Source organism: Pholcus phalangioides, unplaced genomic scaffold (genome assembly GCF_987345545.1).
Source record: "Pholcus phalangioides strain wild (caught in Gottingen) unplaced genomic scaffold, Ppha-v1.0 ptg000008l_1, whole genome shotgun sequence".
Lineage (NCBI taxonomy): Eukaryota > Metazoa > Arthropoda > Arachnida > Araneae > Pholcidae > Pholcus > Pholcus phalangioides.
This window is the reverse complement of record NW_028301601.1, coordinates 59,490,020-59,516,167: the sequence shown is the minus strand read 5'-3', so window position 1 is coordinate 59,516,167 and position 26,148 is coordinate 59,490,020. Positions and strand designations below refer to the sequence as shown.

Below are 26,148 nucleotides of genomic sequence, written 5' to 3'. Positions count from 1 at the left end.
ATTTAATTTCTTTTGTGCGTGTGTGTGTTTTGTGAACTTATTTCTGAAAATGTATCTAACTTTAAAATAATTTTTTAAAGTTTTAATCTACAGGTTTCTAAAGTCTTTATAACCAAACCTCTCATCATGACCGAGACTCGAACTAAAAGTTGCCATTGGGGGGTGATTACACCAAAAATTGTTTTGTTGTAAATGTTTCAGGCAATGAAAACTGATTTATATTTCACAATATAAACAAAAATTGAGTAAAATTTAAATTATTTAAAAGAAAAATATGAATATTCTCCAATTTTTACATCCAGGAGAATATTCTCACCTCACATCTCTACGCTTAATATGATAATTTCAACGACTTTTACCGCCTTCATCGAATATTAAGCTTCCCACGTCAACTGTTAATACACATCAAACCACTATATATATATATATATATGTGTGTGTGTCTGTGTGTACAAATGCTTTTATTGAATGAAATATTTGGAATTAATGTAAATATGTTACTAGGTTAAGATTAATACATTTCAGACTGGGTACTGTTGCCTTCAAGTATCCCCCAGTTAACTTCAATACGCACAGGGTGTGGCATTTTGGTGGAGAACCGTTGATCCTTTCTTTCTTTCAAACCGATCACAACTCCGGTCTATCTCCACGGACAATTTATATATTACCTTGTGAGTGGTAACGGATGCGTAAGCGCGTGTACCTAACAGTAGGGTTAGCAGATCGGGGGAGGACGCCTGCGTTTGTACAATTAGTGACATCACTTACTTCAATTTACACAATAGATGGCGCCACTATTCGGACCAATAAAACCGGCTGCAAAAATAACTTTTTCCCCAACTACAACAGAACTGCTAAATAAAAGCAGAAAAGAAAAAATTCTGAGAATTTTGACGGCTATTGGTGAATTGCCATATGTGGGAGAAAAACACTCATAGCGATGGAGAAATGATATGCGGAAAAAACGCATTTAACTGTTCTGTTGTTGTAACTAATTCTGTTTTTCTTCCCCAAATTTCCTCGTTTTTCGAATTCAAATATTTCAGTGAATATTGCATTTAGAAACGTGGCATTTTTTTGGCATCAGGAGAGACAGGGCAAAAACTTTCTAATTGGGTCCTTGAAGTTCTTCAAAAAGTTGGGTTCTTCGAAAAGTTGTCATTTTTTTTATTTTGATAACTATACCAAAAACCACTGGGAAAATGGTTGACCTATCTGAGTATTACACGTTATTTGGAAACTTTTTCTAATTAGAAGCATACCTCTAGGATCAACGGTTCACTATTAAAATGCCATACTCCCCCAGTTTGCTATGCCCCCTGTATAATGAGATCTGGTGCTACGATCTTCGCGAGTAAGTTATGAAATATGTAGTATGAATATGTATATCGCGAGTAAGTATGAGACCTCAGGACATCACTTTGCCCTGGGACGCCATGATGTGCAGACGGCCCTGCATAGAAACCCTACAACAAGGAAGCTCATTAAACTCTAGCACAAAGTAGATGTGGATCCCCATGGTGGATGAGGGGTCGACCTTATTTATAACATTTTTTTAGTTTTTACGAAATACAATTATCTCGAAATCAAGAAAGAACCTCGCTCCTTAATGAAGTTGGGTCTGGATAACCAACTATAAGAAAATGTTGTCCGGGAGGGGGGAGGGGTGAGCATAGGCAAAAACAATGGTTGCCAAATACACGTTTATCTGTAGATCAATCTTCCCCAGAAATCTCGGTGTGGACCTCCCACACATACACATTTATAACAACAGAAACTACAGGCATCTAACAGCGAGAATGCCATTCTATCAAGTACTATTAAAGGCGACTGCCTGAACTAAAACAAAGTTTCATACTCCTAATCGGGAGATGTCACCACGAGTACAATTTCTTCCAAATCTTAACAGCATTACTACTGCAGTCTACCAACGTTGCACCGGTTAATTTAAAGCGCATTAATTTGTGATTAATACTTTCCCGTAATCATACAATTGAGCCGTGAACAACTGGAGTCCAAGAATTCTCTTATTACGAACCACTAAGGCGCATTCAAGATGCTCTAAGGCGCACGCAAGATACACAAGATGCCCATTCTTAGAACAGAAAATTTATTTCATCGTTTTCCGGCCCCCAATGAGGTTGCCTGTATTATAAATAGCATTTCTGAGGCGTTGCGAAAGGCTATTGGTACATTAAGACGTTCATTCTGAACCAGAAACCTTGATTTCGTAGTTTTATGAATAACTAAAATTTTAATAAACGTTAATCAAGAATTCTCGTACAATATATTTTTCAGATATAAGAAATATATTTAGAGATGCATCAAATTGATTTTTTTTACATGAAATTTCTAGCAACGATACAAGTTTGAAAATGCTTTCGCTAGATGGCACTTGATCTATACAGCCTATGAGGTCGTAGCCCAAACATAGGTCGGCTTTACTTTTAACTCTATCAAGACTTAATTTTCATTACCATCCGTACAGAACAAGGCGTAGAGACAGAGGTGGAGGCGATCGTCCTTCCCAGCGTTTGAACAGTAAGGCTTGTTTTTAAAAATTGGTCGTTCCCGCAAAATACGGGACGATCCAACGAACCCACACAACTAGTCGCCCCTCACATCACCCTGTATCCGCGCCTGTACAGAACAACACAAAACCTACATCGTGCGTGGTAGTCGATAACCCGGGGTTCGTAACCTGTGGGTCACTAACCAAATTCCTAAAAGTCGCACGAATCCACTTACAATACGGTTATAAATAAATAAATTACACCACTGATTTCAGGGGCGTCTAAATGATTTCGGACCCCAGACATTTTTGGGCGGGGGGGGGGCCCTTTTGAGCCATGATATTTTTTGTACAGAATTTTTGGAGAGGGCGAGTTCGGCATCCAACATTTCATATGACATTTTTATGGAATGCGCAGAAACGCTGAAAATCATGAACGCATTAAACAAACATCGATGGATCTGGAACAGTGAATGAGCAAGCAGATGACCCGTGAATATGCAGCCGGTCACTCAAGTGATCGGGACTGCCGCGGGCCACTCGAACATGCCTAATCCAAAAATGGGCCGCGGGCCGCTTAAATGAGCTGGGAATATGTCACGGACCACTCAATTGCTTTTGAACTGTACCGTGAGTCACTTAAGTGATTTGGAAATTTGCCGCTCAATTAATTTTTACAAAATTAGGTTTGAACTCGTGGACCACATCAGATGACTCCGAGGCCCATGGGGTTGATTTTAGGTGTGATTTAGGCATTCCTGAAGTTTCACCATTTTCTGGTAAATCAAGGTTGCTCAACCTTTGCGAGGGTGTGGGTCTTTTCATTGGTTTAAAAACATGTCGCGGGCCACTTAAGTGATCTGTAAATGTGCGGCGAGCCGTTTGTGTGGTCTGTAAGGGCGACGCTGGCTACTTGAGTGATCTGGAAAAGCACTGCAGGTCATTTAAGTGATATGTAAATGTTCAGTGGATAACTTAATTAATTTGGGAATGTTCTGCGGCCTACTGGAGTGATCGTTAATTTTGCCGCATCTCACGTAAGTGATCTGTGAATGTGGTGCGGGCCACTTAAATGATCTGGAACTGTGCCCCTTCGCTCAATTCGAAAAAAATTATATTTGAGTGCGCATCAGATGACTCCAAGGGCCACATTTGGCCAGTGGGTCACGGGTTAAGCATATGTGTGGTAAATAGTTGCGGCTGTAGAAAGCTCAAAACACACAAACTTCAATTATGTGGACAAATTGGAAAAAATTCGCCAAAAAAATTTTTACCCCAAGAAAAAGGTCCAAAATAATGCTTCTTTTGACTCTTTTAAGGCATAGCGTGACGCCTCTCTCATGATTACAGATATGCTGCTATAAATTCCAAACACTTTGTGTTTCTTTCGCACTACGCAAAGAACATTTTAGGCGCCAATACCAAATTTTTAATCTCCACGGCGATCTGGCGCCTGGGATTTCGCCAGCCGTGGCCTACACCTAAGAAGGAAGGAGACACGCGGGGTCGCGTCGCATCATATATGCAGTATTTGGAATTGCTGTCGATCTTGGGTAAGCAAAAATACCGCTTCGCATCGCGCGCTACTTGAATTTAGTTGCCGACCCCTGGTCTACAAAGACATCCGAGCCTTAAAATGGGCTATTCCCAATAGTAAACAAGAAATTGAGAGAATTGGGTCGTATTAGGAGGTGACGAGAACAGAGAAAAGAACCTTTTTGTTTGCAATAAACTGACCTAAAATGATGAGAGCTGTTGATCTGGAATGTCTGTTCGCACGTAACCGCTTTATGCTTGAAAAAAATGAAAGAGAGGTATAGTAGGCCTTTAAGACACATTCGGACAAAAGAACCTCGTCTTCTTCTATTCGGAGAGATAGAGGGAGAACTTGGCCATCGCGATACGAAAAAGAATAAAACAATGAATGGGGTGTTCAAAAAATGCTTTTAATGGCAAGGAAAGAAGTCAGTAGAAGAAAAGCGCAATAAATACGAACCTTCATTAACTTTGAATGGCAACAAGACACGAGATGAATTCCAAACCTACTTCCAATGATTTGCTTCTTTGTATTCGGAGAAAAGAAATCACAAAGTTGATGTATAATGTGTATATATATATAAATGTATATACCTTCCTACGTACTGTATGAACTGTTTGTTGCTTGAATTTCACACACTATATACAGTCGGCCCCGCTTAATCGGATAACGGATAAAACCCCCCGTTTAAAGGAATAAAATCCTCCGGCAAAAAAAATTTCTCTCATAGAGACAATGTTAAAGTTCCCCCCGTTAAATATGATAATTTCTACTACTTTTCCCAGCTTAATCGAATGCGGTCGATTCCCGTTTCAACGAATACCGTCATAGCGGGGAAAACAATCTCGTTGTAACGAAAACTTTTTTCAAATCTCACAGGAAAGTTTACGTAAGAACAATGTAAAAATCAGGAATTCCTTTATAACGAAATTTCGTTATAAAGGATTCATCCGTTCTCTTGCATTTCGTTGTAACCGGATACGACTATATTGCGCTTCACACGTCAACTGTTAATGCACATCAACCACTATACACAATGTTTTTTACTGAATGAAATATTTGCAATTAATGGGAAATATGCTAATAAGTAATGATACCAGACCAGACCAGAATTAAATTTTATCTCCCGGGCCTGGCCCTTTCGGGCCAACTGCGGGCTTACAAACTGTAGCCACGGGGACTACGTGTGAAGAGAAAGACAAGGGAGTATGTGTAAATTAAAAGTGCATGTGTATTGGAAAGTTGTCAAAATTGGGAAGATGATAAGGTCATGGTCCTGTTTAAATTAATATTAAATTTAAACGAAATTTTGCAGATAAAACGGCACCTCAACCTTCTTGTATTAGTACTATTACGATTATGTTCCGCTGTGAAGAAGACGGTGATGCGACAAGGTATCTTCGCTATCTGCTCGCACGGGATTGGCTCGTGCGGTCTCGATCCCTGGTTGGCTGGACCTGTAATCGATATAGATTAGTAACAAGAAGGGAAAATTCAGAGACAGAATTAGTATGTTATTTTTCAAAGTTCAGAAAATGGTAGAAGAGGTCAAAATAAAATAAAAGCACAATTTTTTTTTTTTTTTTCTCACAAATTTTAAAGTTTTTTTGAAGAAGGGGTTTTTTTTTTTTTTTTTAAAGAAGAAAGATGGGTGAAAGGAAAAGAAGATAAGTTGAGAAAAATCCGATAAATATGCTGAAATAAAAATAGAGTTAGAGAGCTCCTTATCGTCAGTCTTTAACCAGGATATTTCCGGCTTCGACGAGAAATTTGTTGACAACAGCTCTCTTCTCTTTGCCAGAGTTCAACTTCATTATGTCTTCAAGGCAAGACTTCGCGAACTCGAACATTTCATACGTCGAGTTTAGGCTTATAGCCGACCCAGAGTCAGAGGCGTCCGCTAGGTCGTCTGCGGATGTGGCCGTCGGAGTCTCGGCATCTGGTTCTGCCAGGTCGCTGGGTGGCAGGCTTCTGGGTACGAGCTGCTGCGAAGATTTTACGAAGTTTTCTCTGGAGTCCGTAGACGTTCCAAGGTCCGTAGAGCGGGACTCTGAAATTTTTTGCCTCGGCTTGGCCTGAATTTTTTCAAAGTTTTTCTGCACCTTTTTTGGCTGTGCACTGGAGTCCGTGGGGTTGGACTCTGGTTTTTTCGGGCTAGCTTGGGCTGTTGAAACGTCAGAGTTTTTCGCCAAAACGGCAGATTTTTTGCCGTTGAGTCCCTGTAGGCTGGACTTGGTTTTTTTCGTCGCTTTTTGTGGGCGATTTGCACCGTGGGTCGTGGCGGTGCTGGCTTGGCTGGTCTGCGGGCTTGGACGTTTGGTTATCTCATTCGCGTCACTGGCGCATCTCGAACCGCGGGCCATGTGGAAATTTTTCCACACACTATCTGGCAGAAAAGTAGATGTCCCGTATTTTTTGGACGACTTCGTCACTGTGATCGATTTGATCGTCTCCTTGGGCGCCGGTAATTTGCGCTTTTCTGCCGGTCGGTTGGCTTCGGCTTTCAGGGACTTTTCGGCTGCCTTGTACGCTGCACAGTTACGATATGACGCCGGGTGATTTTTCCCACAGTTCACACAGGTCGGGGGATCTTTGCCGGTAACCATGCCGCATGGTTTCCCGGGGTGTGAGTCCGTACACTTAATGCATCTGGGGGGGAACGAGCATCTGGGGGGGAACGAGCATAAAGAGTAATTACTGTCCTCCAAGTATTCAAGATGTCTTCAATACGTACATTTATGATTATTTTATTTTAGTTCTTTGTTGAGCCAATAGAGGGCGTAACTTTCCTCATGAAAAGTAAAGAATCGTAGGTATTGTGATCATCCTAATTCAATATAATTTTCATTTCATTTTTGATGTCTGATTTATTCGACAAGCTTGTTACCAAAGCCGCCTTGAGCTTCGCGCTTCGGATAGGCCTCATATATATGTTGAAGAGGCCTTTCGTAATACAAATAAAAGTATAGTTTTCAATGGTCATTTATCCCATACTTAGATAAGACAACCACTCCACCAATTTTGTTATGGGAAGTGCATTTGATCATAGTCATTAGTTTTGTTTTATTGTGTATTTTTGTTTCCTCGTGATAATTGCTCTTATTTTGGACTGCTGTATTGTAGGTATATTTGGCATCCATATTTTTTTAATGGGCATTTTTTTGCAGCCACCTTCGTTGGGTATTTTTCTGTTGTGGCTTTACTATTTGTATTCTTAGGTGTACCACTGTGTGGATCGGTGTTTTCCAAAGTGAACAATATCCAGGAATGGAATGGAGCGGGAGGTTTGGGGGGGGGGGGGCTGAAGCTACCGGTATAACATAGGGTTAACTACGGGCAAATTCTATGGTAGGCATCCTCAAACTGTTGCTCCCGAGAACCATGGTGCTCCCGGAATTCCCAAGAGTCTCGCGAGCACTTGATCAATTAAATACCATGTAAACATTTCATTTCATGCAGATTCCAGGCACAAGTATATCAAGGTTACCGTAAGGGTGCTCATCGTTTGATGATGGAAATATTCAGTGCTCGCGACTCGGGAGAGGTTGAAGGACCCCCCCCCCCCCCAAGTCCTATGGGCTGGCTCACGCTGAGGGGCGATGAGAAAAAACATTCTGAGGAAGGGAGCAAAATGGAACAAGAAGTTTGAGAACCTCTGGTGTAGAGGTATTGTGGATCTATAATAGCGTTTTCCCCAAAGTGAACCAATATCAACCATTTTGGGGGAGATGATGCAACATACCAGCGGAGCGATAAAAGCTACAGTCCGGGGTTGTGAGCGGTTCTATCTATCTATCTATCTATCTACAGATATAACATAGAACTTTGTGGATTTGTTAAACAAGGGGGGGGGGGTTTAAAGTTAATTTGTTAACCAAAACATTCTTGAGACAAATAAGTTTGGGAAACTGATCCAGAAAAAAGCGCTTTGGTACCACAATCGGGATACTTGGATCATTTTAGAACGAATCAAAAGATTCTCAGAGGAAAACGAAAGAGAAAAGTACCTCAGAATTTGATGACACAAAGAAAAAGAATAATTAAATGTATAAAATGATACAATGCAACAACAAACTAAGAAAAACATGATGAAAGAGAGAGAGAGAGACGGACCGTGAGAAAACAAACAGGGTCTGGAATAGACAGGAAAAAATATCTTAATGACAACCTTAAGACAAAAAAAAAATGGCTCGAGCAAAATCATGGAAAGAAACAGAAAGTTTTCTGTTTGTTATTATTTTGAGGGAGGGAGACGTAGAGAGAAACACAGATGTAGCATCTGCTGGCCAACAGCAGAAATATAAGAAAAAAAAGCCCTTCTCCTTGAGAAAGCATCCAAAATAAACATCCTCTCAACGGTACTTCAAGAGCGGGGTTGTGGCGATGCAAAGGCTTGAAAAAAAAAAGCTCTCAAGATATTTGGGAGGGGAAAAAAAAGCCTTCTCCAAAGTTGCTTTTCCGACATGATAGCGGAGAACTTATCTCATTAAACACACAGAAAAATTGGGGAAAATATTCTGTTGAACAATCATTCATATCAGACTCTACGTAGAGTGCGAATTTACGCCCTTCAAATGCGATTTTAATGTGTTCTCGGCCGACACTTGAAAAATCCTAGGACTCAAACCTAGAACCTAATGAGTTCTCTTTTGTGATGGCCGAGTCTAGTCTAAATCAATCTAGGACATTGGTTCGAAAAAAATTGTTGGTCCATCGCCCCCCTCCTTCAAAAAATGTTTCCATTCATAGGATCCTATACTAAACCCAAAGCTTCTGCCGATATTGCCTACTTTGCGAAACACATTTATTTCCCCGTGCTTCAGCAATTTTTTAGCAATAATTCGCAAATTTTTCTAAAATCGCATTTTTTGGCACCAATCAGGAGTTAGGATCGCAATTTCCCGCATTTTCTTCGATCCAGATATTGTTTCCGCAAGTACGAAGGTATAATTTTTAATTACGAACCCCGACGTATTAACTATAATATCAACTATGACTATTGAATATTATTCCATTCAATCAGAATTAGTTCATCGAGTCTGCCTGCTGATTACCCGAGCCATCCTTTCGAACAAGGGCGTAGCGAGGGGGGGGGACTTGGGGGTCTGGTCCCCCCCCCCCCGAAATGTGAGAAAATGACCGAAAAAAGGGGAAAAGATGACCAAATCCATTGTTCTGTCACTTTGGTCCCCCCCCCCGAACGAAATTTCTGGCTACGCCCCTGCTTTCGAACCACAGAAGTGGTTCGCTGCCCACAGATTTAGAAACGCTGATCTAGACATATACCTACCCAATGTCAGCTTTTTCAGTTTATCGACCCCTTTGGGAATGGACAGAGATGTCACATATCGAATGGACTGTTAACGGAGGCTGGTTATTAACGACTCAGACTCCACCAGACAACAGCGGTCAGACAAACGCATTTCGATATAATTCTTCAAGCATCTTGACAGTGGAAATAAAGAGAGAGAAACAGAGATCAGATATGATAACTGTTGAGGTTAGATCTTTCAGAAGAAGCGATCAAGGCTATCAAGGAGGAGGAAACATCTCTTTCTCACAATGGCAGATCCAAAAGATATATCTCATTCAATCGAATGACTCTTGTGTGTTAATTTCATCCTTTCGCATGAACCAAAAAAATAGGTGTCGCAACATTAGGCACATACAGCCTGAATCAGAAAGAAAAAACCATCTTAATCCATGGAAGAAAAAATAGTAAATGTCATCTTAGAAGGTACAGAAAGGCATGGAAGGTACATCCCTCATCCTTGACATGAACTCCTAGGCAAGAGTTTTTGACGGGAAACATTCAGCCCCCCCCCCCTTGTATCGATACTTTAGTGAAGTTATATAGTGTAAAACAGTGGTTGTCAAACTTTCGTCACCCAACGTCTATAGTAGTTTGGTAGTCAAAAACGTACAGCTAGTTAACGTCCGTCCGCGGCTCCTCAGAATAGTCTAACAAAGAATCGTTTCAAAGCACCGAACCGGCAAACATCAATATCACCGGATCGCCGCGACACCCATGAACAAAGACGACGCACACTTTGAGAACTACTGTTTAATATTTGAAAAAAAAAAAAGGATCACTGTTGATTTCCGAGACCCAGGGTTGGTCAGCAATCCCTTCTCCTGACTTGCCAGAGAGAAAATGTTGTGTCACATAGGCATATGTGGCGAATCCACTATATCGCGCCTATCAGAACCATCGCGAGAGGCGGTCAAAAACTCATATTTTTTATATGACTTCAGGGGTTGACGATCAATTTTTATGTAAATTATTTTATTTTGCTGCCTTCGTCTGAGGTGGTCATGTCAAAGTTTTTAATAAAACTTTCCGGATGCACCTATCCTTCGGGAACGCTTCGATATCTCTCTGTGATGGGAAGAGGGGTGTGTCCGGTCTTCAAAGGTCAAAAACTCAAGGCATGACCAACTGCAGTGTGGCAGCCACAAAATACAATACAGTCGGCCCCGTTTAATCGGATAACGGATAAACAGATACCCCGCACCCGGATAAAATCCTCCGGCACCAAAATGTCTCTCACAGAAACAATGTTGAAGTTCTCCCCCGCTTAATATAATAATTTCGACGAATCGAATATTATGCTTCACATGTCAACTGTAAATGCACATCACCACCTATACTGCACTATACTGTACACATAATGTTTTTATTGAAGTTGTGTGTGTCTTCACAAAATACGTAAATTTAATTATTTTATCTTTGTTCCTTGTTGAGCCGATAGAGGGAGTGACTTTCCTAATGAAAAGTAAAAATCTGGCTGATTTCAGAAGTAAAATATAATTTTCATTTCATTTTTGACGTCTGATTCATTCGAGAAGCTTTATTAATATTGATCCTTCACCAGTTTTCAATACACAAACTATACTAACGTTGTAAAATGGCAACTGAATTGTTTCCCCTCATAACCGGATACCCCGCTCAATCGGATATTGTGTGCTGGAATCGTTGATATCCGATTAAGCGGGGCCGGACTGATGTGTTTTACATGTTCTATATGTTTTTTTATCTTCTTATATTGTTTGAATTGTTTTTGTTGTTTTTCTATCAGTATGTATTTTGTTATTGTTATGTGTGTAATGTTGTATTGTATACATGGACAATGAAACCCCCGACACATCACCCACCCCGTCCTAGAACCCATCAACCCGGGCAATGGCTCACCATGCAAAAAAGGATTCTATGAATCAACAATAGCATCTGGAAAGCCATATAGACGTCAGGTAAAGCGAGATAGTCTCAGAAGAGCTTTAAAATATGGAAAGCAGGTGACAGCACCACACTAGGAGCACGAAACACATAACTCTGGCCACATATACACTCAGAACACACGTCTTGGCACGTTTTTACTTTCACTGGAAATTATCCGGAGGAATGTTTACGAGGTGTATGTATGGTTGTAGTAGTAGTCGTCGTCGTCTTAGAGACGAGAACCCTTTCAACCTCTCAATTGAGGGAGGGGTAAGAAAAAACACCCAAATCAAACATCTGAAAACCCATACAGGAATATTTGGTTCTTAACGCATGGGCACATCCCGGGCTCCCAACTGCATAAATAAAGCGTGGATGGCCTGATATTAATCTATCAGATGAAAAAACTCGTTCGCTTTCAAAAACATACAGCAATGGTTCTCAAACTTTTGTCACTCGCGGCTTCCTTGGACAATTTATGGTTCCTCTGCGGCTCCCCAGCATATTTTAGTAGATATTTTTACTTTAAAAAAACACCTCAAAGTATAAATAAGCACAGAAATCGAGACATCTCCAACTCGCCGCGACGCCCCTGACAAAGGTTGGTGACGCACCCTTTGAGAAACACTGCCATACAGGATTTAAATTAGGGTGGCTCGGGGGTGGGAGGGGAACAGAGCATTTCTTTGCCCGAGGTCTCGTGATGTTCTTGAACCGGCCCTGCCCGCATTCTGGGTAGCCGTAGATGAATCATGAATTGGGCAAAGGAGCCGCGGGTGACAAAAATTTCCGAACCGTTGTTGTATAGGGATTATCGTTATATCGAGAGGCAACAAATACAAATACAACGCCACAACAGGCAAATTGCCCAACGAGGTGGCTGACTTAAGACATCATGGATCCCCGAACCCCTTTTTTACCCTACCTACTACTACTACACCACACATGCACCTCGCCCACAACCCCCCGCGGAACCCCCAACGAATTGGTACATGCGGGAATGTGCGTGTACGTGTAGTGAAACCTGGCGTGAAGTTTTTTTTGTGTCTCTGTAATGCTTGTTATGTGTAGTGCTGCCATCTGCCACCAGTTTTTCAAACTATGAGTGAAGTGTTATGATTGAATGATTTTTCGTTGTAGGACTGTTGCTCTCTGTGGCGAGACTTTTTAACGGGGAGATCGGCTCGCATTTGCGCCTTGAAGTTGGGAACCACAGAAAACCAACTTCAGCCGACCACCACTGTGGGGTTCGAACCCGGATCCTCGCATCGCGAGTCCGTCACTATAACCACTCGACCACCACAGCGGCGATATTATTATCATTTGCCATCAAATTTATGCTGTTGTTGACATCTTCACCAAAACACGCACTTTTGAGCATTTATTCGCCGCAAAAAATAACCAATTGATTTGTTGTAAACAAAATGTAGTTAGATGTATTGGTCTTGCAAAGTTGGTTATTGCAATACACTTCGATGTATCACACAAGAAACAGCGATACCGAAAACTTCGTCAGCACTTTCGGTGATCAAGTGGTACCAAATACCGATATTATTAGACGCCCTCGAAAGAACTAAGATGTTACAAATTTAAAAATATTGAAGGATATTTCGAGCAAAATATAGAAAAAATATCGTTGTAGCGGTTTTTGAAAATCTCCTCAGAAAATATCGTTATAGAGGGGGTTTATTATAGTAAAGAACATCGTATCGAGAGGAGTTTTAACACTAAACTATAGGGATTCCAAACAAGATTTGAAAAAAAAAAATAGCGTTGTAGAGGGATGTTTATATATATCGTTATATAAAGCATCGTTGTAGCGAGGTTTTACTGTATCACAAAAGTAACGCGCTTCAAGCCACCTGTTGGACGATTGGAGGAAACACACGAGGAGAAAAATTGACAGCGAAAGTAGAATTCATAGGAAATGAATGAGCACAAGATGTGCATACAAATCTAGCATCCACCAACGACTCAGGTACTTAAAAAATATGCCCTTTTACAGCAGGATACAAAACACAATACCAATTTCGCGGCTGCCGCAACACCTTACGCAAGGATATCCAGCCATCTTCAAGTTGCAAACATCTAGGCCCGCTGAGTGGAAAACGGCGGAAAAAAATCTCTTGAACTTTGAACCTTCAGCTTTATCTTGGTGTCTTCGAACGCAAACTGATCTACAGCGAAGAAAAACGGCCGTCCATAGGATCCGTTTTTTTACGGCCCATAAAACTCAATTCCCTTGACATGAAGTTCACGACATTATTTATTATGGTACTCTCCTCATTCAAACTTAAAGAGAGGAAGCTCTGGCATATCCTCACAGAGAGCTAGTTTCGGGAGGAATTCCGCAAACATTGGTCCCCTAGAGCCATTCTGCATTAAGAGAGTTTACGGTATGATCCAAGTTAATAGAAACGCTTTGTCCATTACTGCACGTAGGAATGAATATACATACAACAGAATAGTTTCACGGGGCGGGGGGGATGGACCCAAGTCCGTTCTCTGGAATATTTTGTGAATTCATTACCAATTTAGTCCGAGAGGACAGAGCGAATTCACATTCGTGCGCAACTGGACTGCTACAGAATTTGTTGTGGACTTTTTACAGAAATTACATTGAAATACTACTATAAACAGCACATGCAAACCCCCCCTTAAACATTACTCTTCGAGGAATTAACATCGCAACGTTAGGGAATATTGTGAACGATGTCATTTGGCTCACTGGGGATTGTACAGTTAAATAATCAAATTGAATACATGGGGAATGTACCGTTGAATTTCCGAGGAATGTAACGTAGATCACGGGCGAGATGAATCACTGTGAATCTGCCAAATAATGTAAGACATTGGATTCTTAGAGAATGTGCCATCAAATCGGGTGAAGTTGGATTCCAAGGGATTTCGCTATTGAATCATGCGAAGTTGAATTCCTAGAGAATGTGCTATTGAATCATGCGAAGTTGAATGTGCTATTGAATCATGCGAAGTTGAATGTGCTATTGAATCATGCGAAGTTGAATTCCTAGAGAATGTGCTATTGAATCATGCGAAGTTGAATTCCTAGAGAATGTGCTATTGAATTATGAAACTTTGAATTCCTAGAGTTCTAGAGAATGTGCTATTGAATCATGCGAATTTGAATTCCTAGAGAATGTGCTATTGAATCATGCGAAGTTGAATTCCTAGAGAATGTGCTATTGAATCATGCAACGTTGAATTCCTAGAGAATGTGCTATTGAATCATGAAACGTTGAATTTCTAGAAAATTTGTCTCATTGAATCATGAAATGTTGAATTCCTAGAAAATTTGTCTCATTGAATCATGAAACGTTGAATTCCTAGAAAATTTGTATCATTAAATCATGTGAAGTTGAATTCCTAGCGAATGTGCCATCGAATCCCCACGAGAATGTGCTATTGAATCCTTGGAGAATATGCCATTGAATCCTTGGAGAATATGCCATTGAATCCTTGGAGAATATGCCATTGAATCCTTGGAGAATATGCCATTGAATCTCTGGAGAAGGCACCATTCAGTCATTGCTGAATTCACCATTTAATCATCAGTGGAACGATGTTGATAAAATTATGTTGTGTCGTTCAGAGGTCTCCCCACGTTTTACTTCACGCGGAACCCTTGATAGTAAGGACACCGTTGCACAAAACCCAAGCAAATGAGAAGGATGAATACTGAAGTATACAGTATTTTCCACAATATTACACACATTTTTTCTTAACTTTCACGACTTTTGATACAACGGAACCCCAAGGAAGCTCCCACGGAAAGCCAGTTGGACACCTATTATTTAGTTCGCTTAAAATCTGAATGCAAAAAACTCGGGAAAAAAAGTGAGACTCGACGTAGAAAAAACAGAAGTCATTAGAGGCTGGAGGATATTGCTTTTCATGCGCCCCAATCACGAGATAACTCAAAGAAATTATTGAATAACTTTACAAAAATAATGTCTTATTATTCCTACCAGTCAGAATACCAACAGTAAGATACTGAACTCGGTTCTAAAAAGATCGAATAGGACTTGAATTACTCACGAGTCAACAAAAGTTCCTCGAACTGATATAATTCCATCTCCTTCGAAGATAATTCCATGAAGCATCATCGGGTATTTATTGTCGATATACTTCCGAGAAGCGCATCGCCATTATAATTCCACGTGATTTCACTTTATTGATATCTGTATAACAAACACCGACCACCAAGATTTCCTGTTTGAATGCGAGAACATTTTCGGAACGTGAGAGAAGGCAACGCAGAACAATGCAGTCGGTCAGTCCATCGGGGTAATTCTGGCCATAGCATTATCGCGAACATGATGGCGAACGGACCCCCAATCTCCCTCCCCATCCCCCGATCAGATCACAACGCAACGACCCAGACCAGTAGAAAAATGAGAGTTAAGGGCCGTTTAAGTTCTCTGCACGAACGGCCATTTTTCTCTTCTTCGTGTGTGGAACCGGATTGTTGTTGTATAATATCGTTGTTGCTGGCTGGCGATCTCACGCAATTGCGTACCATACGCACAACAACAAGAGAAAGATCGATCTATCTCACATAGTTATACTCACCCCTTGCTCCTCCCCCTAATTGATGCCACCCGCCATGTTGGAATGAGGGGGGGGGGGGAGGAATGAGCTATCTCAAAACACGGCAAAGAACAATCGGCCGATCACGACCGATCGGACGGTCATCGAATCGGTGATGACGGTAGTGTGTCTCACGAAAGGTTTAGTCAGATTTTTAAGGTAGGGAACACAAAAACTATGTCATTAAAAAAAAAAAAAAATAGCTTAACGAAGAGAAAATAAGAAACAGTTTATAAATAGTTTGTACAGAACACAATGGTGGAAATATAATTATTACAAATCTGGTAATAAAGAAAACACAATAGGTGAGAATGGATCAAGTCCAGTCGAGATGGACGGATCACGAAAGACTGATTCGGTTCAGTTACTGGTGCTTGACACTTACTTAGAATGGACGAAGAAACATTGAACTTCCTGGTGTTGAGCAAAACGTTCGTTCACGGTGCCCACAACAATCTTCGTGGGTATCTGGGAACGACTGATAGCTTTGCTATGCTATGCTAGTCGCTGTTACTAACAATAAATGAAGTAGGCCGCTCTCGACATTAAATTTGGACATTGGCACCCGTTGTTGCCTCCATTTGGATATACACACAATGCACTTCGTCCAATATTTGTGATCTCTTACACTTTTTGTGCTTGTGCGGCCTTAGGGCTGGGTCCGGAGTGCGTTTACTGAACTTACGCCTTTGTTCTGCCAAATATTTTATTCTCTTATGGTGTCTGACTTATGTTCTTGGCCACGATAGGGGTAAAAGATCTTTGGTTAATTAGTGAACAAATATTGTTCAAATTTTGGGGCTCCTGGGAACAGGGCTTGACAAATCAAAAAATAAATTAGGCACCAGCAAATTTTTCTAGGAGCCAAACATTTTTAAACAAATTTGCAAAAAATTTCGTCCTCAGATTACATTTAGTCATCACACAAAGAGAATTTCAAGCGCCAATGTAGATTTAATTAGTTGGCCATGGTGATCGATCTAGCACCTGGGCTTTGTCAAGCCCTGCCTGAGCAAATACCACACTTACTCAAGGGAATATCAGGCCCTGCCCCAACTTACGCTTACATACCAACTTTGAAAACCTTGAATTCATAACACAGATGTATTTTCTTTTCTTTTCTATCGAAGATATATATCTCGCTTCTCAATCATTTCCGCTCCGTGCATGCACGTGTTGCGCATGCGTGAATATGGCCCTGCATGTACCCTGCTAGGCACATATAGGTCAGGGACCACTGCATTAAGCGATTGCATTCTTTTCTTTTTTTGTATTATAAGTTCAAAAAGAAACTATGCATTACGAAAATATTTTCACCCCTACTTAGAAATCCTTAATTCAAATACTTTATTTCCAATGAGTAAGGGGTGGTTCTTCTATGGCTGTGCAACCCGGAACCCGGAGTCACTATAGGAGGAAGGGGGGGGGGGGGGCGATTCAGATATCAGGGGAAAAAATAACTGTCTTGTCTGTGAAATTTCAATCTCTGAATATGCCGGATGGAATAACTCACAATGAAAACTAATTTTTAATGCATTTGGCTAGGAATACAGTTACGAGTTACGGTAATTTCACTGGTGCGGCTTATACGTCGTAGGGGCGCCGAAACTACGCCGCCTCTCCAATGAGCCTCATGAGATTCTTTGAGTATTGTTAGACCTCTGATAATTCACTGGCTATTTTCTTGAGCTCCCCAAAAAAACTCCTGTTGAACCAAATTAAATACATTCATGTAATCTGATTTCCGCAAGGGCAAGTGGGGCATTTGCCTATTATCACGGCTAAGGGCTATCTCACCACAGTCGGGCCTCCCACTCTTTCCTGTCAAAGTTGGCAATATAATAATGCATGAGCAATGATAATTCAGATTATTTCGCGTCCAAGTGGTAGTCTGAACCTCAACTAACGATGCGGTTGAATAGTTACGATTGTGGATTTCTAATAATCGATCGAAATCTAATAACTAATATGGTATCATCACTACAAACCAAGTTGTAATTCGTGAGACATTTCAGCAATCAGCCATGTAATGGAAGATACCATGAGAGTAGGCAACCCGTAAAGTGGATATCATCCTCTAGGAGCCAAGCGGTTTGCGGTCAGCAGAAATGATAATAATTACCGATCGGATCCTGCGATTGCAACGGATTTCGTAATTTCCCCCCACACTACAAAAAATATAAATGACAGGTATGAAATATTTTTTTTTTGTATATAGGACTTTTATTTAATCCGGAAAGATCCACGGGGCCCTTTCCTTGCACAACAAGGGCTAATTGAGCTGAATGTGAGGAATGCTATATGAGTAACCGAGTCTTTATAGAAACTGAACATTTCGGTCATCAACGAGCTGACTAATGGTGTCTATCATTATGTTAATTGTTGTCTCGACGGATCCTCGGCGTGGGAACTTTCTCTCCCCTTGTCTTAAAAAACTTTGCGAACTGCTCGTTGAAAATTTATTTCATCAAAAAAATCTTCAAGGTGAGAACAGGAAGCGCCTCGCCCCCCCCCCCAGATACGGCAGTGCAGTGCTTTTCAACCTGTGGTCCGCGGACCCCTCGGTGACCGTAAGTGTATTGTAAGGAGTCCGCGGAATCATTCTCTCATTCATGAATGCACATTTAGTGTGGTGAAATAGTATTTCATTACTTCAATGTTTCTATGATTTGCCAATTTTAAAAATACATTTTGGATTTTATGGGGGGGGGTGGCGGCGGCTTGAAATTCAACTTCGCAACTGGGGCGGGGGGGGGCTCCGCGATATCAAAAAGGTTGTTAAACACTGACTCGGTGAGGTCCTAGTGCATACTGCAATGAATAAGAGGGTTGGTAGGGATATGGGGCAGGAGTCGGCTCTACATTTTGCTCATTAAGCTAATTTTTCTAGAAGATTTATAGTGTTGAATATTCAGAGTCCATACACAGAACCTCTGAGCTGAAGCCCTTTCCAAGAGCCATTGAGAGATACGCGTACAAAAGTTCTCTTACGTACAAATCAGGGCGGGACAAATCGAAGAAAAACGGTCTAAAATGATTGGCTTCATATTTTCCACCTCTTCCCGGACTTATTGGGTCACCAAGTCCCAGAAAAGTCGGGAAAAATTATTTTGGACCTTTCTTCTAAAGGAAAAAATATATATATTGTTGGCACATATATAATTTTTATTTATTTATCAAGCCCTAGTCACAATATGCATGGTAGAGCTTGAAAGACGAAAAAACAAAATTCAGGCCTCAGCCAAATTTCTTTAGAAAAAAAATTCGGATAAAAACAAGAGAAGTCCCCAATTTTTTTTCTTTAAGAAATCAGACCAAAGGGATTTTTTTACCCCTTTATTACTTTTCTTGGTGACCCCCTTCCTACATGCTTAATGCACGCGATGACATGAATTTCGGAAATTTTGTGCTGTCTTTAAACTTCGATTTAGTGATTACAGTAGGTTTTTTCCTCGATCATCTTGGTTTAATCTACAATTCAACTTACTCATTCTGGAAAAATGGCAATTTCGTCATTGACCACGTCAATCAAATTGATAAATTTCCTGAAATTCGTGTCCCATCATTCATCACGCTGACGGTTTTCTTCCTCACTCTCTCATTGTGTTCGATTATTTTATAACCTATATTACATGAATAAACTCATGATAGCTCCATATTCCACGACAGCATTATCTGAATCATAACCGAACAATTCGATCATCAGTCATTGACTTTTAATCTGTTTTTGAATCAGCCACCAACGAGTGTTGTTAAGTCATCGCGGATGATCGAGCTACTGAAAAGTCACATACCGTACTGAGATATTTAAAATTGCGCGAAATGCTTTTTCAGATTCACCATTAACGGTGTGCATTTGATACTAAATATTTTTTTAGAGTCAAGCGTATTTCTTTTGCCTGAGACAGAAATTACACGTAGAAAATTTTAGGTGCCAATACCAATTTATTAGTCACCAATGCAACCTGGCACTGGGGAGATTTGTTAAGCCCTGACTATCAGGGTCGTCTCAACAAAGTAGGACACCCAGGGAGCTGGAAGTTTTTTTGGGGAACCTCTGATTTCATATAATTATTTCAGGAGTGAAAAGTTGACATTCATAATTAGAGAATTTCAAGGAGTTCTAGAGAACTCAATGAGAGTCAGAATTTTCGAAAGAAGTAATTTCAACATACAGAAAATTGAAAGAAATTATATTAGAATTCCCGAAAAAAAATTTCAAAATTTACGAAAGAAATTATTTCACAATTTTCGAAAGAAATTATTTAAAGATGTATTGAAAGAAATTATTTAAAGATGTATTGAAAGAAATTATTTAAAGATGTATTGAAAGAAATTATTTAAAGATGTATTGAAAGAAATTATTTAAAGATGTATTGAAAGAAATTATTTAAAGATGTATTGAAAGAAATTATTTAAAGATGTATTGAAAGAAATTATTTAAAGATGTATTGAAAGAAATTATTTAAAGATGTATTGAAAGAAATTATTTAAAGATGTATTGAAAGAAATTATTTAAAGATGTATTGAAAGAAATTATTTAAAGATGTATTGAAAGAAATTATTTAAAGATGTATTGAAAGAAATTATTTAAAGATGTATTGAAAGAAATTATTTAAAGATGTATTGAAAGAAATTATTTAAAGATGTATTGAAAGAAATTATTTAAAGATGTATTGAAAGAAATTATTTAAAGATGTATTGAAAGAAATTATTTTAGAATTCTCCCAAAAGAGAAATTTCAGAATCTTCTTTTAAAACAACTTCAGAATTAATGTAAAAAAAAACATAATCAATCTAAAACTTTTCCAAAATTAATGAAAGAAAGTATATCTGAACAATTTTGTTTAATTCTTTGTCTAAGAATGAGTTGGTAGCCCGCAGGCATCGTGGGAAGCTTTAATCTAGCCCGCAATTTCCAAAAGACTCAATACTGCTGGTCTAAATCATCATGAACCTATAGTAACTCCTTGGAAAAAATCTGCGGCGTAATTTCAAAAATTCCACAAACTTACTTATTAAAACGGTATCCTAGCTGAAACTTGGACCCCACAACAGTTTAATCCAATAACGATAAAAACAATCCATATCAAATTTTTAACACGCGCACGCACACAAAACTCTAAATGACAGCCAGCGAAAACAATCCACACTGAAATTATTGCACAATCTTCGTCTCTCTCTTCCAACGAGCGCTCGGAGCACCACCACCACCATCACAAATGATCTCTCCGACGGCAACACAAGTGCCCAGAAAGAGGCTCTTGCTGATCGCCAGGGCCCCAGAGTCTCTGGCAGCCACAAAAAAAAAAACAAAAAAAAAAAACACCATCAATTGAACAGAAAGAAGAAGCACGCAGCAGCAGCAGAGAAATCCCAGCCAATAGCGGGAAAGAGAACAAAGCACGTGGAGTTGGACGGAAAAAGTTGAACACGTTATGAATACACGATACAGGGGGGGAAAATATTAATAATAATATTTAAAACCAAAAATAAAATAAAATGTTATAACAAACATCCCCCAAGAGTTAAAAAAAATGGAAAAAAAATTAGCGCCGGTGATGGATAAAGAAGAGGGGCGATCCGTCTCTCTCGATTTGACATGTTGGTTAAATAGTTTATTTATTTATTTATTTTTATTCTTGAAGGAGCTCTTGAAGATTCTGCGAGAGAAACAAGTTTCTAGAGGAGAATGTGTGTGTGTGTCCACGGGCACGATTTATATGACTGTATAAGGATGACTTATCTCTTCTTGATGGGAAAAAAATTGATTTGTGTTCTCTGAATTGGGAGAAGATGTATTAAATCAAGGGTGCTCAACATTTAGGGGAGTACGGGGCAACACCCCTCCGAATGAATGAACGAACGCCAGGACTTATCCCGTTGCCGAGATCTCATCCAGCCAACGCCACCTGTAGAACAAGGCCTCCGCACGAAGCTCGTGACGTCAATGAAGAAGGCCATATCTCCTATTGCCATTGGATATACTGCAAAAAGAAAGTAAAGATATCGCATGCGTCGGCCTGCTATATCAAATGGCGATAGGTGAAATGGACCCTTACCTTCAGTGATGTCACGAGCTTCGTGAGGAGGCCTTGCTCTATAGGTGGTGTTGATACAGCCCAGCTTCGTGGCAGAGTCCGGAGCACTTTATTTTGTGTCAAAAAAAAACAACAAGAAAATACAAAATAAAACGCAGCCATTTGCGAGACTTGGTGTGAATTGCAGGACACATTGAGCATTCACTTTTCGAACGCGCATAGCGTCCTCCAGTCGCTGCCCGGGGGCCTCGCCCGTGTGAGGGTCGGATGATGCTTGAACACGGTATCCGAGTCCCGAACCTACGCATTGAGAGAGTTCAAGCCGCGGCCGATTAAGATCGGGCGGACGGAACAACACCCCCCCCCCCCCAGAAAAGATTACTTCTTTAGGGGGTGTTTGTACGGGCCACTTCATTGGTTTGAAAACGAGTCGCGGGCTACTCAAGTGATCTGTAAATATGTCGCGGGTGGTTTGAGTGATCTATAAATGTGCCGAGGGTCACTTAAGTGGGTTGGTGCACGCAAATTTTCCAAAACACACATTCCCTCCCCGGATTTTTCAATTTTCAAATACTACGAAATTTTTTCTGCTTCTAACTGCGTTCAAGTTTATATTCTACTCGTACTAGAAATATTTTAACATAAACTGCTGGCAGGTGTCATATACATATGCCAGGCATCTTCAACCCGTTGCTCGCGAGCACCACGGCACTCCCTGAAGCAACCAGAGTGCTTGACGTTCGTGTCCGATTTCGTGCTCGCACTTGGTCAACGCTCCAATTAAACACATTGTACAAATTGCATTCAAGGATTGAATATCATGTAGTAGTGCGTCAAACTTGTTGTAAGGGTGCTCTTCTTTTGATGATGGGTTCAGGTAGTGCTCGCGACTGGAAAAGGGTTGAAGACCTCTGATATAATGCTATCGTTTTCCACTAAAATGCTCTTTTCTCAAAACTAAGTTTTTTCGTTAGATAAGGAACATTTTTTCAAACACCACTCCTTCGAATGTGCTGAAACTTTGAGCGTCTTTCAACACTATGGTGTTGCATACTATAATACGAGGATTTTTCATTAAAATTATTTAAAACAATTTTGTGGCACAAAATATGTGTAAATTTTTGTGATTTCTGAAGAAGTTGCACGTTGTTGGAGTCAAAATTCGAGAAAAAAAGTAACTAACAGTCAAAATCCCAAATGCTTGTGTTAAATTGTATGAAAATATCCATTGTATTTGATAAATATAAATTGAGATCCTAAAATGACAATGTGGAATATTTTTCACACAGGAAAGAGAGCATGGGAAGCCAACACCGTGCACCAAACCCCTTAAATGATCTGGAAATGTGCCGCGAGCCACTTGAGTGACGCGGAAATATCCCACGGGTCACTTAACTGCTCCGGAACTGTCCCACGTGCCACTCGGTTCCGGATCAGTCACGGGTAACCCAAAAGATGTGTAAATGTGCAGCCCATCAATTAATTGATCTGGAAAAGGGCCGTAGGCCACTTAAGCGATGTGTAAATGAACCACGGACCCCATAAGAATTCTAGAACTATGTCGGGTGTCCCTCATCGATCTGTAAATATGTCACAGGTCACTTAAGTGATGTGGAACTACACAGCACCTCCTAGAGATAGAAGCCCCCCCCCCCCTCCGCACGCTGCTTGTGACGTCAGTAAGTAGTCCATTTCCCCCTCAGAATATTCAGGGAAGAAAATTCCCCGCTCGTGCCATTATCATCGTTGCGCGGAAAAGAAACGATCTCGGGATCAGAATTGGCGATTTCTATGCCCCACATCCAATCACCATGCGATTTTTGTGAGCCAATCAGGAAGATTCTACGCCAAAATAATAAGAAACGAAATAGGACGCTGTGTTTAAAAATATGGAAGACTTGCTTGGCTGAATGACGTTTATGGCAACTCGTGCGGAGGCCTTCTATCTCTATAGGAGGTGCTGAACTACACCGCGGGTCATTTAAGTGATGTGGAACTGCACAGCATGAATGTGCCACAGGCCGCTTAAGTGCTCTTGAACTGAGCCGCGGCCACCTTAGGTGATCTGTAAATGTGCCGCTAAGTTCATTTTTACACAGTTTGGTTGGTTGGTTGGAGGTGCCACATCAGACGACTCCGAAGGTGATTCATCAATTCTAACCTAACAAACTTGATGGTTGGAATGACATTAACAACTTCCTATTTCTTCAGATAGTCTGCCTCGGTAAAACGGATATCAACGTTTCCAGCACATAATATCGCGGTAATAAACACGCAACACACAAGTACACGAGGAGTTGTTCGTGTTCCGTGTTTGAGAAGTGCAGCCATTTGTTTTTTTTAACAATAAAAGTGAAAGGAAACGGAAATTTTTTTGCTGGAAAAGTCAATGCTGGGGTAAAAGTAAAAGTACTTGGATAGGGACCTCGATTGGAAATTATCCTGAAAAGACCGTTTCGCGTGTAAGCTTGTGTTAACTAAATCGTAAAACGCATACTTTTCTACATGGTATACATGTAATACTTATAGGTTGATATGATTTTAAGCTAGTGATTTATTAAGCAAAAATGAGGGTTAACTCAAGGATTCTGGGAATGCAAAAATTTGAGAATCCCTACCGTTGAAAGACCGACCGGTTTGTAAAGTTTGAACCTGAATAATTTCAAATTTGTTAAATACAAAATATCCAACGGGACTTTTACGAAGATTATCAGCTATTCACACGGATAGAAAATATCTAATCACAGGTCTTTGGCCCAAAAACGGCTATGAATCAGCTTTCTAATGCATTCATGGTCGAATAATGTAAGAAATAGTATTTCGAAACGTCAATATTGCCAACCATGATGTAAAAAAATCTGTGATGTTATTTCAAATACAGTCAAACTCGGTTATAACAACATCTCGGATGTAATGTCTATAATTTGCAGTCCGGGCAAATGGAGAATAATATTAATTAATCTTGCTTATAACTTCGACGAGAGTGTCGCGGAACTCGGTTATAACGACTCATTTTTTTGTAGCTTTTTCTTCAGTTTTTATGACGTTTTCTCATGAAATTTCCAGAATTGTAGAGCTCGTGGCATTGAGGCAATGTTTGGCTGCTGCTTTATTGATGAACTGATATTCAAAAAAGTATTTATTAGAAGTTTGATCACTCCGACCTGTGCTCCTAACTGACATGACCCGTATACGGGACAAAACCGTATTTTCTCGGAATTCTCTCCTATTCGACTTCTTTTCCTACATAATGCTCGTTTTTTCCACGTTTTTTTTTTTTAAGTGAAGCTTACTTTAGTTCTCAATTTTTACTCGAATGCAGGATGAATGTAATTTGCATTTCTTACATATTATGAACTGTAAATATTCATTTCACTCACTTGCCTTGTTGAGTTTTTTCTTACCCTTGAAATATATTTCAAAAATCGCTGTAGAGCGATTTTCTAATACTTTATTTCTCACCAAGGCTATTTTTTATACACAACATTTGGCAATGTCGCCTACTGCTGACAATACTTTTGGCGAAAATCGGTTATATCTCGTATTTACAGTATTACCCAAATGGCCCGTATTTTTCCCGACCAAATATGGTCACCATAATCATAAAATAATTTCATGTACAGCATCCGATTATATCAATATTTTTTTCAAAAAAAAAAGGTCTTCAACAATTTATTTGGCAGTGTTGCTCTCAAAAAAGTCTCTCCGCAGAGTACAGGCAGACCTACAACACGATACTGACGTAACGTGAAAATACACGCATTTCCATCTTTACTTCAGAAAATGGAAGACAGATTGCAGCATGAACGCTAAACAAGCGCAACTCGACAACGTAAATACGTTAGGGGCCAAACAGACACTCAGAACACACATTCTCCGGCATGTGCCGATTCGTTAGAAATTCCGCAGAGGAATGTACACAAGGTGCATGTACGGTTGGGTAGTGTTCCTCTCAAAAGGAACACGAGTTTCTTATATATTTTTCAAATAGAGGCATTTCATATTTTGGAGCTCGTTTCGGCATTGATGTTCCGAAACAATTCCTAAACATACGATTTTTACTTGTTAGCTGTTCATGAAGTTTCTATAATTGCCAGAAGAATGTCTCAAAGCTACACGTCTCCTACAGTAGCACTTTGACAAATGCAATGATGCTTGTAATACCAGCTCATTTACATGCACTGCCCTGACTTTGACATATGTAAAGCAGAAGGAATATATTTATCAACAC

The 26,148-nt window shown here is 40.1% G+C and overlaps 1 protein-coding gene and 1 pseudogene across 4 annotated transcripts in view; one reads left to right on the top strand and one right to left on the bottom strand.

The window, feature by feature from the left end:
• LOC149084670 (uncharacterized) overlaps positions 1-26,148 on the bottom strand; it is a 183,596-nt gene that overhangs the window by 100,062 nt on the left and 57,386 nt on the right. Inside the window, exon 1 of one of the 4 annotated variants that reach the window (XM_089235090.1) lies at positions 20,892-21,122. The exons of 2 other annotated variants lie outside the window; for them this stretch is intronic. Coding sequence is in view for 1 of the 2 variants with exons in the window: in XM_089235088.1 (XP_089091214.1) it covers positions 15,325-15,392 (68 nt within the window). In the remaining variant the exon portion in view is untranslated. Of the gene's footprint in view, positions 1-15,324; positions 15,576-20,891; positions 21,123-26,148 lie in introns of those variants that run through there. One more of the 4 variants, XM_089235088.1, reaches the window with a different exon arrangement.
• LOC149084671 (5.8S ribosomal RNA) lies at positions 22,067-22,182 on the top strand (annotated as a pseudogene; the record flags this gene model as incomplete).